Here is a 12,330-nt window from a genome sequence, read left to right as displayed (position 1 = left end):
ATTAATAAGATAACACACGTAAAAACGTAAGAGAAGCTCCAAGAAAACCTCAGGCTCACACGTGGCTGTCCCTGTATAACACGTTCGTGTCTTCATCCACCTTCACTTCCCATCCACACATTTATCCACATTTCTTTTAAAGCACTAACAAACAAACCTGATTATTGATTACTGAGTGTATTCCAGTCGTTCACCATTCTGTTTGTGAACCAATATCAAATCATTCTATCGTTACTATTATTATTATTATTATTATTATTATTATTATTATTATTATTATTATTATTATTATTAATATTGTTGTTGTTATTATTATTACATTGGTGTAGTATTTGTATATTCATAAAATTACCACAACATTGTTTCACTTGATTAATGATATAGTAAGGAGGTTATTAAGTATATACTGACCATGTTAAAGTAACCTGTATGAGACTACTCGGTACATAGTCTATACACACACACACGATAACAAGCTTATTCTCGTCTCGCTCAAGGCGGTTACGTCTGATGGAAGATCAGGAACCTCTTATCACCCCACTTTTTTCGCTCTCTCTCTCTCTCTCTCTCTCTCTCTCTCTCTCTCTCTCTCTCTCTCTCTCTCTCTCTCCGGCACCAGCTCAGGAGCGACTCGTACAACAGTTCAGCCCTCACACCGTGCGCCAGAAGCGTATGCATATGATTTAGTTTACATATTAAATTTATCCTGAACAGTGGAGGTTGTGGCCTTCAGGGAAGTGTGTGGAGTAGATAAGGTAAGCAACGAAAGGCAAAGAAAGCCTCATGTACGCGTGCCTGCTTCGATGTACGCGTGGTGCTTCGATAATACGCGCCTCAGTTACCAGGCTGTTTAAGAGATGCCAACTGGTGCCAGAAAGATGAACAAAATCCATAGTTTTCGAACAAAGTTCTTGTTTACATCCAAAAAATCATGCGGCATGCGTCTTGAATGCAAGCGCAATAAAAAGACGCCAACATTGAGGATTTGAGTGTGCCGGGGTGGGAGGATAGGGGGAAGGATGACGTGTCTTGGAGTAGTGAGGTGCACACACACACACACACACACCACGGTAGCCTTGGCGTCCGGCACCGCCCGCCCATCCCCGCCCCGCCCCTGCCCGGCTAACGTAACATTTCCCACCTCTCCCCGTCAATATTTAGCGTAATTTTCATAGTCTTCCAAGTGTTTCCAGGTGTTCCCTAGACTCGAGTGTGCAGGAGAAGGAGGAGGAGGAGGAGGAGGAGGAGGAGGAGGAGGAGGAGGAGGAGGAGGAGGAGGAGGAAGTGGAAGGGAGAGGAAAAATATGAGGGGAAGGGAAGCGGAGGAGATACGGAGAAAAAAAAAAAAGTTTCGGCGCCATATTATTATTATTATTTTTTTTTATTAATGAAGTTGACATTTTGATATTTGATTTATTATTATAAAAACATAACAAGCTATAATATATAATATCATCTGTTCTAGCTGTGTTTTTATATGTTGATAAAATAACACTTTCGTCATTTTGTTTATTTTCACTTTTTTCTTATTAGCACGCCTAGGATTGTTTTGGTATTTAATTTAAGACTTAAAAGATATAAGAAACAAATACCAAGTAATAATAATATCCAATAAAGTCTAGTCTAGCAATTCGTATTTTCAAATTTAAAATAAGTTCGTGGCTGGATTTGAAAAAATATTTTCTTCATACGACGAGGAATTTGTGTTTTCTCTATTTAAATGGAAAGCAATTTTTTTTATTTAGAACATGTAACAGAATCTAATCTGGCTGTGTTTGCTTTCTCGATATCATATTTTCAAGTGGCGCCGTTCGTAAAGGTTACAGAATGTTTTCTTGGATTTTCTTTATTATTACTCAGCCTTGAAATGAGTTTGGTGTTCACGACATCAGTTAAAGTGTATGAAAAGTCAGAATATGTAGTGCATTCCAGTCTAGGCGTCTTTTTCTTCATGCCATTTTCAAAATCAAACTTAACTGCCCCCTTCCCTGTCTGTACATCAATATATATATATATATATATATATATATATATATATATATATATATATATATATATATATATATATATATATATATATATATATATATATATATATATATTTTTTTTTTTTTTTTTTTTTTTTTTTTTTTTTTTTTTCTTTCTTTTTTTTTCCTTTTTTTTTATGTAGGAAGGACACTGGCCAAGGGCAACAAAAATCCAATAAAAAAAAATGCCCACTGAAATGCCAGTCCCATAAAAGGGTCAAAGCAGTAGTCAAAAATTGATGAATAAGCGTCTTGAAACCTCCCTCTTGAAGGAATTCAAGTCATAGGAAGGTGGAAATACAAAAGCAGGCAGGGAGTTCCAGAGTTTACCAGAGAAAGGGATGAATGAATGAGAATACTGGTTAACTCTCGCGTTAGAGAGATGGACAGAATAGGGGGTGAGAGAAAGAAGAAAGACTTGTGCAGCGAGGCCGCGGGAGGAGGGGAGGCATGCAATTAGCAAGATCAGAAGAGCAGTTAGCATGAAAATAGCGGTAGAAGACAGCTAGAGATGCAACATTGCAGCGGTGAGAGAGAGGCTGAAGACAGTCAGTTAGAGGAGAGTTGATGAGACGAAAAGCTTTTGATTCCACCTTGTCTAGAAGAACAGTGTGAGTGGAACCTCCCCAGACATGTGAAGCATACTCCATACATGGACGGATAAGGCCCGTGTACAGAGTTAGCAGCTGGGGGGTGAGAAAAGCTGGCGGAGACTTCTCAGAACACCTAACTTCATAGAAGCTGTTTTAGCTAGAGATGAGAAGTGAAGTTTCCAGTTCAGATTATAAGTAAAGGACAGACCGAGGATGTTCAGTGTACAAGAGGGGGACAGTTGAGTGTCATTGAAGAAGAGGGGGTAGTTGTCTGGAAGGTTGTGTCGAGTTGATAGATGGAGGAATTGAGCTTTTGAGGCATTGAACAATACCAAGTTTGCTCTGCCTCAATCAGAAATTTTAGAAAGATCAGAAGTCAAGCGTTCTGTGGCTTCCCTGCGTGAAATGTTTACCTCCTGAAGGGTTGGACGTCTATGAAAAGACGTGGAAAAGTGCAGGGTGGTATCATCAGCGTAGGAGTGGATAGGACAAGAAGTTTGGTTTAGAAGATCATTAATGAATAATAAGAAGAGAGTGGGTGACAGGACAGAACCCTGAGGAACACCACTGTTAATAGATTTAGGAGAACAGTGACCGTCAACCACAGCAGCAATAGAACGGTCAGAAAGGAAACTTGAAATGAAGTCACAGAGAGAAGGATAGAAGCCGTAGGAGGGTAGTTTGGAAATCAAAGCTTTGTGCCAGACTCTATCAAAAGCTTTTGATATGTCCAAGGCAACAGCAAAAGTTTCACCAAAATCTCTAAAAGAGGATGACCAAGACTCAGTAAGGAAAGCCAGATCACCAGTAGAGCGGCCTTGACGGAACCCATACTGGCGATCAGATAGAAGGTTGTGAAGTGATAGATATTTAAGAATCTTCCTGTTGAGGATAGATTCAAAAACTTTAGATAGGCAGGAAATTAAAGCAATAGGACGGTAGTTTGAGGGATTAGAACGGTCACCCTTATTAGGAACAGACTGACTGTAGGCAAAATTCCAGCAAGAAGGAAAGGTAGATGTTGACAGACAGAGCTGAAAGAGTTTGACTAGGCAAGGCGCAAGCACAGAGGCAGTTTCGGAGAACAATAGGAGGGACCCCATCAGATCCATAAGCCTTCCGAGGGTTTAGGCCAGCGAGGGCATGGAAAACATTTACCTAAACTTCCGAGTGTTTCCAGACTCAGACGTGAAGGAAAGACAGAACTAACCACGAAAGTAGATAAATACCACTAAAAGGCTTTAAATAAGGCTTAAGTAAATTGACGGATGCAGCCCCGTTCCGAGCGCCCACCCAGGACCCAGACTGAGACCTCGCCTCCTCCATCCCATTGTCTTTCCGTCAATAACCATGGTTTTCCGGGCATTTCCAGGTACTTTCCCAGCCTGAAAAGAGTAGATTGTAGTAGTAAGAGAAGGAAGAAATGAGGAATGGAGGAGGGATGGAGAGTACTAGTAGTAGTAGTAGGAAGAAGAGGAGGAGAAAATGATGAAGAACGAAGGAGGAATGGATGGGGAGGGGGCTGTGAGTGGTGGTGGTGGTGGTGGTGGTGGTGGTAGTAGTAGTAGTAGTAGTAGAAGTAGGAGGAGGAGGAGGAGGAGGAAATGGGGAAAGAAAAAGAAAAGAAGGAAGGAGAGAGAGAGAGAGAGAGAGAGAGAGAGAGTGGTTGGTGGTGTTGGAGCCGCCTAGCCCGCTCTGTGACTGAGAAGGTCCGTATGGTAAAGGTAAATGACAGGCTGCCCATCCTGGTGATAGGGGACAGCATGATTAAGAATACCAGGAGGCACGTGACCATGAAGGGGTGAGAAGAGCCTGAGTAGAAAACGAGTGAATGATATTGCACAGTAAGGAGTGGCTTGGAAACTAGTTGGGCTTTTCAGTGGTTTAAGAGGGAGGCATGTTATTAGAAACGGAGAGGGTTTAGATTGGGATGTAAGAATGGAAAAGTGAGATAGACGGAGTTGTAAAACGTGTGGGACTGAGTGAATGGAAGAATAAATTAGAACAAAAGATTATTTTGGAATGGTATAGAGAAAAAGAGGCCCCAGTGCATGAAAAGTGGTATGAAGGAAGCCTGGGTGGTGCTCTCTTCCGAGCGAGAACATATTGTATGGATGCGAATGCGTGGAGTCCTCGAGCAAAGTGTGCCAGATGTGTGACATGGGAGTGGTGAATGAGACGATGGAGCATGTGATGCTGGAGCGTATGAAGTATGCCAGGGACAGGGATGAAATTATACAAGTAGTGCTGAGGAAGTTGGAGGATGTCAGAGTGCAGAAGACAGGAAAGGAACGGATGATGCTGCTGCTGAGGCTGTGTTGAAAGATAAATGGAAGGATTATTGAGCCTGTGAAGGAGTTCCTGGAGGAAATGTGGTGTACTAGATGTAGGAATTAGTGGTGTGAAATATGTTCTTTGTGTTCTGTTTGCCGTTCCTCTTTTCCCTACAGGAGTTGCCGATCCAAGGGCCTGGCTCAGAAGCGATCCCTAACATCAAGATCAAGATCAAGATCAAGATCAAGATGTGCCGCGGCACGCTTAATGTAGACAAAAGCAAACGCCGCCGGTCCCGCGCCAACCAATCTCTGTATCTTCATCTTGACCTGATAGACAGTTATCCGTGTGCCAAGGAAGGCAGTCGTGCGTGGGGAGTGTTGATGCATCTGTGTATGGTAAAGACCCAGTTTTCTCTTTACTAAGCCTCACTCGGCAAACTCCATTAGTTTCTCTCGCTTCAAGGCACATAATAATCTACATTCGTTCTCTGAGCTCTAGTATTACAAGATCTCTACCCCTCCGTCCTGCAAGTTTACTTCAATTTACTCCAATGTTTTTTTTTTTTATTTATTTATTTATTCATTTTATTTTATTTTATTTTTTTATTTATTTTTTGGTAAACTGCATCCAGTTGCTCCCATCTTACATATTACCGCAGGTTTATGCCGGGCAGCAAGGTCTGAGGTGCCAGTCCTTCACTACTCAAACCTTGTAACTGCTAGTGTCATGCTGTGTTTGTGCTCAGGCTCTGAAACTATTTCATAAGAATTATGTATGCTACCTTAGCCTGTTGATTTTGAGCATTTATTTATTTATTTTTTATTTTTTATTTATTCTTTTTAATTTTTTTTTTTGAGTTGTGATATAGATAATAAAGGAATCAGGTGTGAAATTAAAAAAAACTGAATTAATCTAAAGCTAACTTAACGTAGCCCTCAGATTAAAACACAACAATACTTCATTGTTATCCATCTTATTTTTTTTTCATGCCAGCCTTGCTCAAGTTTATTCTCAAAATCTTCCACCAACTTTGACAATTGCACTTTCACATTGACTATTCCATGATCTCACCACTCTCACACAAAGAATATTTTCTTCCATCAAGTCTCACTTGCTGCTTGCACACTACTGCTGTGGTAAGGTGTGATGGCTTCCTCTCTCAATCAAGTATTCCTTCACACACCTAGCAGTCATGCATTCTCCTTGAAATATTAAGGAAATAACTTACTAATCTTCAGGCACATACTATTTATCTATTGGCAGATATGTGATGTGTTTTGAAATTGTAATCTATACCATGGAGGGATGAGCAGTTAAACTGATGAACTGAAATAATCTAAACCTAACTTGATATAGCTCTTGGATGAAACCGCTAATGTAATTTAATTACTATCCCCTTCTTGATTTTGAATACTCCGGTATGCAGGTGTGGCAGGTTCAGCTTTCTGAGGCGTTCTGCACATGGAGGTTCCTTCCTTCACTGTTGGAAGGAGTTGGTGGCCATGCATTGTACATTTTTTTTATCATTTCAACATCCTCAACTTATGTGGTGTTCAGACAAAGTCAAGAACTACCATCACTTTCTATATGTTCAGCTTGTCTTTCTTGGTTTTTCTGACGCCATGCTGATACATGATCCTCTTTATCCACTCAATATATATATATATATATATATATATATATATATATATATATATATATATATATATATATATATATATATATATATATATATATACTCGTATATATATAAGTTGTGCCTCACCTCACATATATATATATATATATATATATATATATATATATATATATATATATATATATATATATATATATATATATATATATATATATATATATATATATATATATATATATATATATTTTTTTTTTTTTTTTTTTTTTTTTTTTTTTTTTTTTCTTTAAAGTTGCACTCCCATTGCCATCATCTTCCACACAATCTTTATTCTTTTATTTATTTTTTTTCCCCATGTCTTCTTACTGTTATAAGATGATCCTTATTCCTTCCTCTGGGAAGCAGCATCTTCCACATGGCTGGTCTTGCCACGTATATTCAGTGAGCTACATCACACTAATATCATGGCAAAGCTGTTTTCTAATATATTTTAATACATCTTGATTTTTATTTGTTCTGAAAGCCATGTTTCATCCAAATCATGTGTTTTATAATTTGAGAGAATAATCCCACCTAAATAAGCCATGCACATATATTTAACTACATATGTATAATCTTTCCCAATCCATTGTTCATGGGACACTGACCTGCCAAGGTGATAGTTAACTAAAATAATGCTATCTCAAGCTCCAACACTTTAACTACATGTGAATGTACAAATTTTCCCATTCAGGGCTTCACAGCATTCTTCCTCATCCTGTTTCTCTTTCTAGCATTATAAAAGAAATGTTGTGGATGTGTTACCAAGATTTAGATACACATAACCCTGAAGCCCCACACACACTGCTACTCACCATTATCAACAACTGAAGTGTTGGTCACTCAGAAGTAGCAGGTGGGACAGGATGCTGGCAAAGGAGTATGTAATCATCAGTACTGACTGCCACTGACCAGCAAGTGTACTGAGTGGGCACACTGTCACTCACGGCTCACTCATTTCCCATTCTGAGCCATAAGAGTGAGCGGTCTCCCCACCTACACAAAAGTATATGAGACTTCTTCCAAATAGAAAGAAAATTAACTCATGACTTAATAATTACTCCTGACAGAGACCTACTCCTTCTTAAGCTGCTATAAACAAGAGTCATCCTCCCACTTAAATCAGGAGTGCAGTGTACACCCTGTGGCACTGTTAGGTGTAGACACGACTCAGGCAGCTGCACCTGTGTTTATCCACAGAAGGTTCTTACTTATACAACATAAGTGCTTCAGCTAACATTATTAAGGATATTGATAGTTACCAGAGGATTTAGTTTTATCTCCCCAGTTTTCTCACTGATAGATACAAGTAGTCAATCAGTAACAATTTAAATATATACCACAAAGATCCTTGTTTAAAAAGAAATACGCAACGCTGCTCCAAAGACGGCCATGGAGGTTAATTTGTCAGTGTTGTGTTACTTTAATTTCATGATTCTGTAAAACAAGTATAAACATTACTGCTCCATAAAAATTGCCAAAAGGCTTTTGAATCACCATCTACAGTAGTGTCTGATCACTTTACAGAGGAATTGTATCACTTGGGCAAAATACACTAACATGTGGTTGTGTCAAACAGTGTGACTGATGTCATGAATTAAAAAAGGTGATTGTTTCCTGTCTTTCCTGAAGTACTACTTATTAAATGATCAATGGCTCCCATCCCTTCAGTCTAAACTCTAATCAAAGTTAGAAATTGTGTTACAGTGATAATAAGAAAGAATGAAATGTCCAAACACTTTGAAGTTTTGTATCAAGAATAGCCACGTAAGAATAACTTTTATCCCATGTACTCAGCGCGGTTCACTGTCTTGCAGGCCAAGGTGTGAGCAGCAGCATGGAGCACATGCAGGACCCACAAGAAGCAAGCTATGACTCTTCACCACCACTCTTCACTAATGAGTCAAAAAATACAAATACTTTCGGACTCAAATCTGTAAGTGAATTAGCTGAGGAACAAAAGCAGAAATCTCAGACTGAGGAAGGAGAGAATAACCAGACCAAGAAGAAACCAGCCAAGAAAACAAGGAGGCCGGGGCAGTGTGATGTGTGTGGCAAGTGGTTCTCACAGTGGCACAACATGACGCGTCACCGTGCCACCCACACCAAGGAAAAACCAATAGTGAAAAAAAAAAACAAGCAGAAGAATAAACAAAAGCCAGCACAATGTGACGTGTGTGGCAAGGAATTCACACAGGGGAACAACATGAAGCGCCACCGTGCCGTCCATGCCGAGAAGTCCCACCAGTGTCGCGAGTGTGGCAAGCTGTTCTCCCAACCCTGCTACCTCAAGGAACACCTCCTCACCCACTCCAAGGTCAAGACGCATCACTGCTCGGAGTGCTCCTCCTCCTTCCTCACCAAGACTGCACTCACTCGACACATGAGGAGCCACACCACCAAGAGGAGCTACAAGTGTCACGCCTGCCCCATGACCTTCCAGCGTAAGGACATGCTCAATGAACACCTGCTGTCCCACGGCAGACAGACCCACGAGTGCGAGGAGTGTGGGAAGGAGTTTGCCCTGGAGAAGTACCTCAACAAGCACATGCTAGTGCACACGGACGTCAGGCTGTACCCGTGCAGCACCTGTGAGAAGGAATTCCTGCACAAGTGTGACTTGAATCGGCACAATTTGATACACACGGGAACAAGGTCCTTTGCTTGTGACATGTGTGGGGAGAATTTCATCCTCAAGTGTAACCTGAAGAAACACATTCTGCTTCACCTCAGTGAGAAAAGTCAGACTTGTGGGGAGTGTGGCAAGACCTTCTCAAGTTCCCGGGGACTCACGCTGCACCTCAAGATGCACAAGGAACACTGAGTCACAAAACTAAGGACCACAGTTGCAAAAATCCAATGTCTTATTCATTTTACTTATTTATGAGGCTCCACTCATCAACTCGTGATGCTCTTCAGTAAATACTCACAAGAACATAAGATAAGGGAAGTTGCAAGAAACCATCAGGCCTACATATGGTACTCTCAGTTTGAAACATACCTACCTCTTTCCACCTATCATCACCATCTATATATTTCTCTAATCTTCTTTTTAAAGTTCCTTAGGGACTCAACACAAACAACCTGATTACCAAGTACATTTCATATTTTTTTTTAAATCTAATGCTTTTATGCCTGAACCTATTATTTCTTTTTCTATCTTGATTACTGGTCCTGAGAATTTTTATTTTACTTACATTATCCTTTTTATATCCCCTATACTATTCACAGACTAATGGAAGTTCTCAGTTTTCAAGGTTGCTTTCGTGATTCTAGTGGTACTTAAACGAGGATTCTGCATCTTAAAAGGAAAAAAAATCAGTGAAAACCAAATTTATCATCCCTGTGATATTTTGGAAACAGTCTTAATGAAAGTCAGGTGGAGGCATTGCAGGCAGGCTCACCTCACACCTCACACTGCTTGTCATTTTTACCCAATAGTCACATCACAATTAATTCAACAGGTGCTACACTTCAATTGGAATTCCAACACATAAGAGTAATGCTTTCACTCGCAGTATATTGAAAAATTTACATACATTCGAGGCTAATCAGATTTTTAATTACAGAACATAATTTTGCCAAACTGTTTATGTATTCATGTACCAGTAGTGTTGTCAAATGAAAGGGTGCACTGATTTGCATCCTCAGTGTTACTCATTCCATTGCAGTGAGACCCTACAGCCGCTCAGTGTGTGTCTGCCTCTACGGTGCGTCAGGATCCTGGTGGGTCACTGTACAATCAGGCAGTGTGGGGGTCAGGTCACAGTTAGGTAGCATGGGGTCAAAGTCAACCTATTTTAAGTTCAGTTTGTTCCTCATAGGCAGCTTTTTTGTAACCATTATCAGTTTATTTTTAGTGTATTTCTGTTTTCTTAATAGTTTTGTCATCACTTATTGCAGCTACAAATGACAGTCAGTATTTTAAGTTATTAATATATACCTGACCAATGATATTTATACTTTTTTACTTCAATAATAAAATGTGTTTTGTTACAGTGAAACTTATTTTTCACTATCACAGAGCAAGAGCAGGACCATGCGACATATTTAAGCATACAAGACTGAGTGGGAATGTATTAAAACTAGGGCTTATTTGCATCTATATTAATGGTTTCCAAATCCTTTCATATTACAGGCTACAGGTACCCTAATTACAGCTGAGGGACAGCCAGCTTGCCACATCCCCCAGAAAACTACTGTCTAGGACTTCATAAAATACACTTGTAAGAGAGAGAGAGAGAGAAAGTGTGTGTGTGTGTGTGTGTGTGTGTGTGTGTGTGTGTGTGTGTCTCATGAAAACAGACAACAATGTAGAAGAGATAGGAAGAAAAAAAGCCTTAATACTTTGACTGCCACAGCTTCTCAGCTTAAAATTACAGTCTTGTATAAGTTTAGTTGAAGATTCTGAAATGCTACACTCAGGGAAAAAGTGTCATCGAAAATCTAGTAAAGCTTTTCGGGACTTGATACTTATTATTTTTATTCATTTATTTAATTTATTTTTTCTTATGAATAAAATTGCCTAGAATTGCTAAAAAAAAAAAAACAGTTCCATGCGCCATCACCTATAAGAGGGATAAAGAAGGAAATAGCAAATGGAAGATAAGGAAGACGAGAGATCCAGATACATGAAAGATTGCGGGAATACTGAAAGGGTAAAGAAGGAAATACAAGATGGGTATGGAAGACAAGAGAAAGAAATGGAAAACTGCTGAAATACGGAAAGACTAAAGAAGGAAAGAGAAGATGGAAGGTATGGGAAGATATGGGATACTAGGATTGTAATATTTATCTCACTATTCTCAAAATATAGCAGTTAAGTGCAGTCCATTCCTCCTAACCCAAGGGACTGCCACGTGTAGGCCTAATAGTTTCGTGCAGTTTCTTATTTTCTTACGTAATACTAGTAAGGCTGAAAACGCTTTAAGTACAACATTTCACCTCGACACAACAGACCAAGTATTAAATGAGGGAGGCAATACACCCAAATTTACGTCGGAAACACTCACACACTTACTTTCCACACAATGCGATAAACAAAACTGACATTTCTCTCTCGTAATTTCGACAATAAGAATCTCTGCATTAAATTCCACATGTCATTCTGGTTAATTACACGAAAATTATGAGGACTAAATTCATTATAGTCATAGTCTCTCTCTCTCTCTCTCTCTCTCTCTCTCTCTCTCTCTCTCTCTCTCTCTCTCTCTCTCTCTGCATTGTTTTTGCTTCCTCTCTTCACTCCCAGACAAGCAGAACCTTTTTATCCTTTCCTCTCACCTACGCCGCCTCTTCCCTTCATCCTTTCTTCCCTCTCGCAATCAAGCTCTTCAGATCCTCTCCCTCCTCCCTCTCCTCTCCCTCCTCCGCTGCTCTCTCTCTCTCTCTCTCTCTCTCTCTCTCTCTCTCTCTCTCTCTCTCTCTACAGAGTTCATAAGGTTCACTCTCTTCATTCCCTCCCTCCTCCACCTGACTTCTCTCCTCTGCCCTCCCTGTCTATCTGTGTCTTTCCTTCTCTCCTCCTCCTTCCCTCCTTCTTCAAGTAAGCAAGTTAATTCTCTCTACTTTCCTACCTTCCTTCAATGCCCAAGTTCCCTCCTTCAAACTCCAGAGAGAGAGAGAGAGAGAGAGAGAATCCCTTCTTTCCTTCCATCTTAAGAGCAAATAATGTATCTTCATTTCTTTCTTCCTTCCTTCCTTCCTTCGTAAATAACTTCCTTCAGTATTAGGTAGGTAGAAACTCCCTTCCCGTCAC

General features: G+C 39.9%; 1 protein-coding gene across 1 annotated transcript; it reads left to right on the top strand.

The window, feature by feature from the left end:
• The first annotated feature begins 5,130 nt into the window (after nt 1–5,130).
• Nucleotides 5,131–10,576, top strand: LOC135090889 (zinc finger protein OZF-like). The gene is made up of 2 exons (XM_063988047.1): nt 5,131–5,292; nt 8,390–10,576. The coding sequence occupies exon 2, from the start codon at nt 8,410–8,412 to the stop codon at nt 9,394–9,396; it is 987 nt and encodes a 328-aa protein (XP_063844117.1). The 5' UTR covers nt 5,131–5,292; nt 8,390–8,409; the 3' UTR covers nt 9,397–10,576.
• The last annotated feature ends 1,754 nt before the right edge of the window (nt 10,577–12,330 follow it).

The sequence above is a fragment of the Scylla paramamosain genome, chromosome 36 (genome assembly GCF_035594125.1).
Source record: "Scylla paramamosain isolate STU-SP2022 chromosome 36, ASM3559412v1, whole genome shotgun sequence".
Classification (NCBI taxonomy): Eukaryota; Metazoa; Arthropoda; class Malacostraca; order Decapoda; family Portunidae; genus Scylla; species Scylla paramamosain.
Note: the sequence above shows the minus strand (reverse complement) of the source record. Positions and strands in the feature narration are given on the sequence as shown.

Coding starts and splice junctions, on each gene's coding strand:
- LOC135090889 (XM_063988047.1), top strand. CDS start 8,410: ATGGAGCACATGCAGGACCCACAAGAAGCAAGCTATGACTCTTCACCA.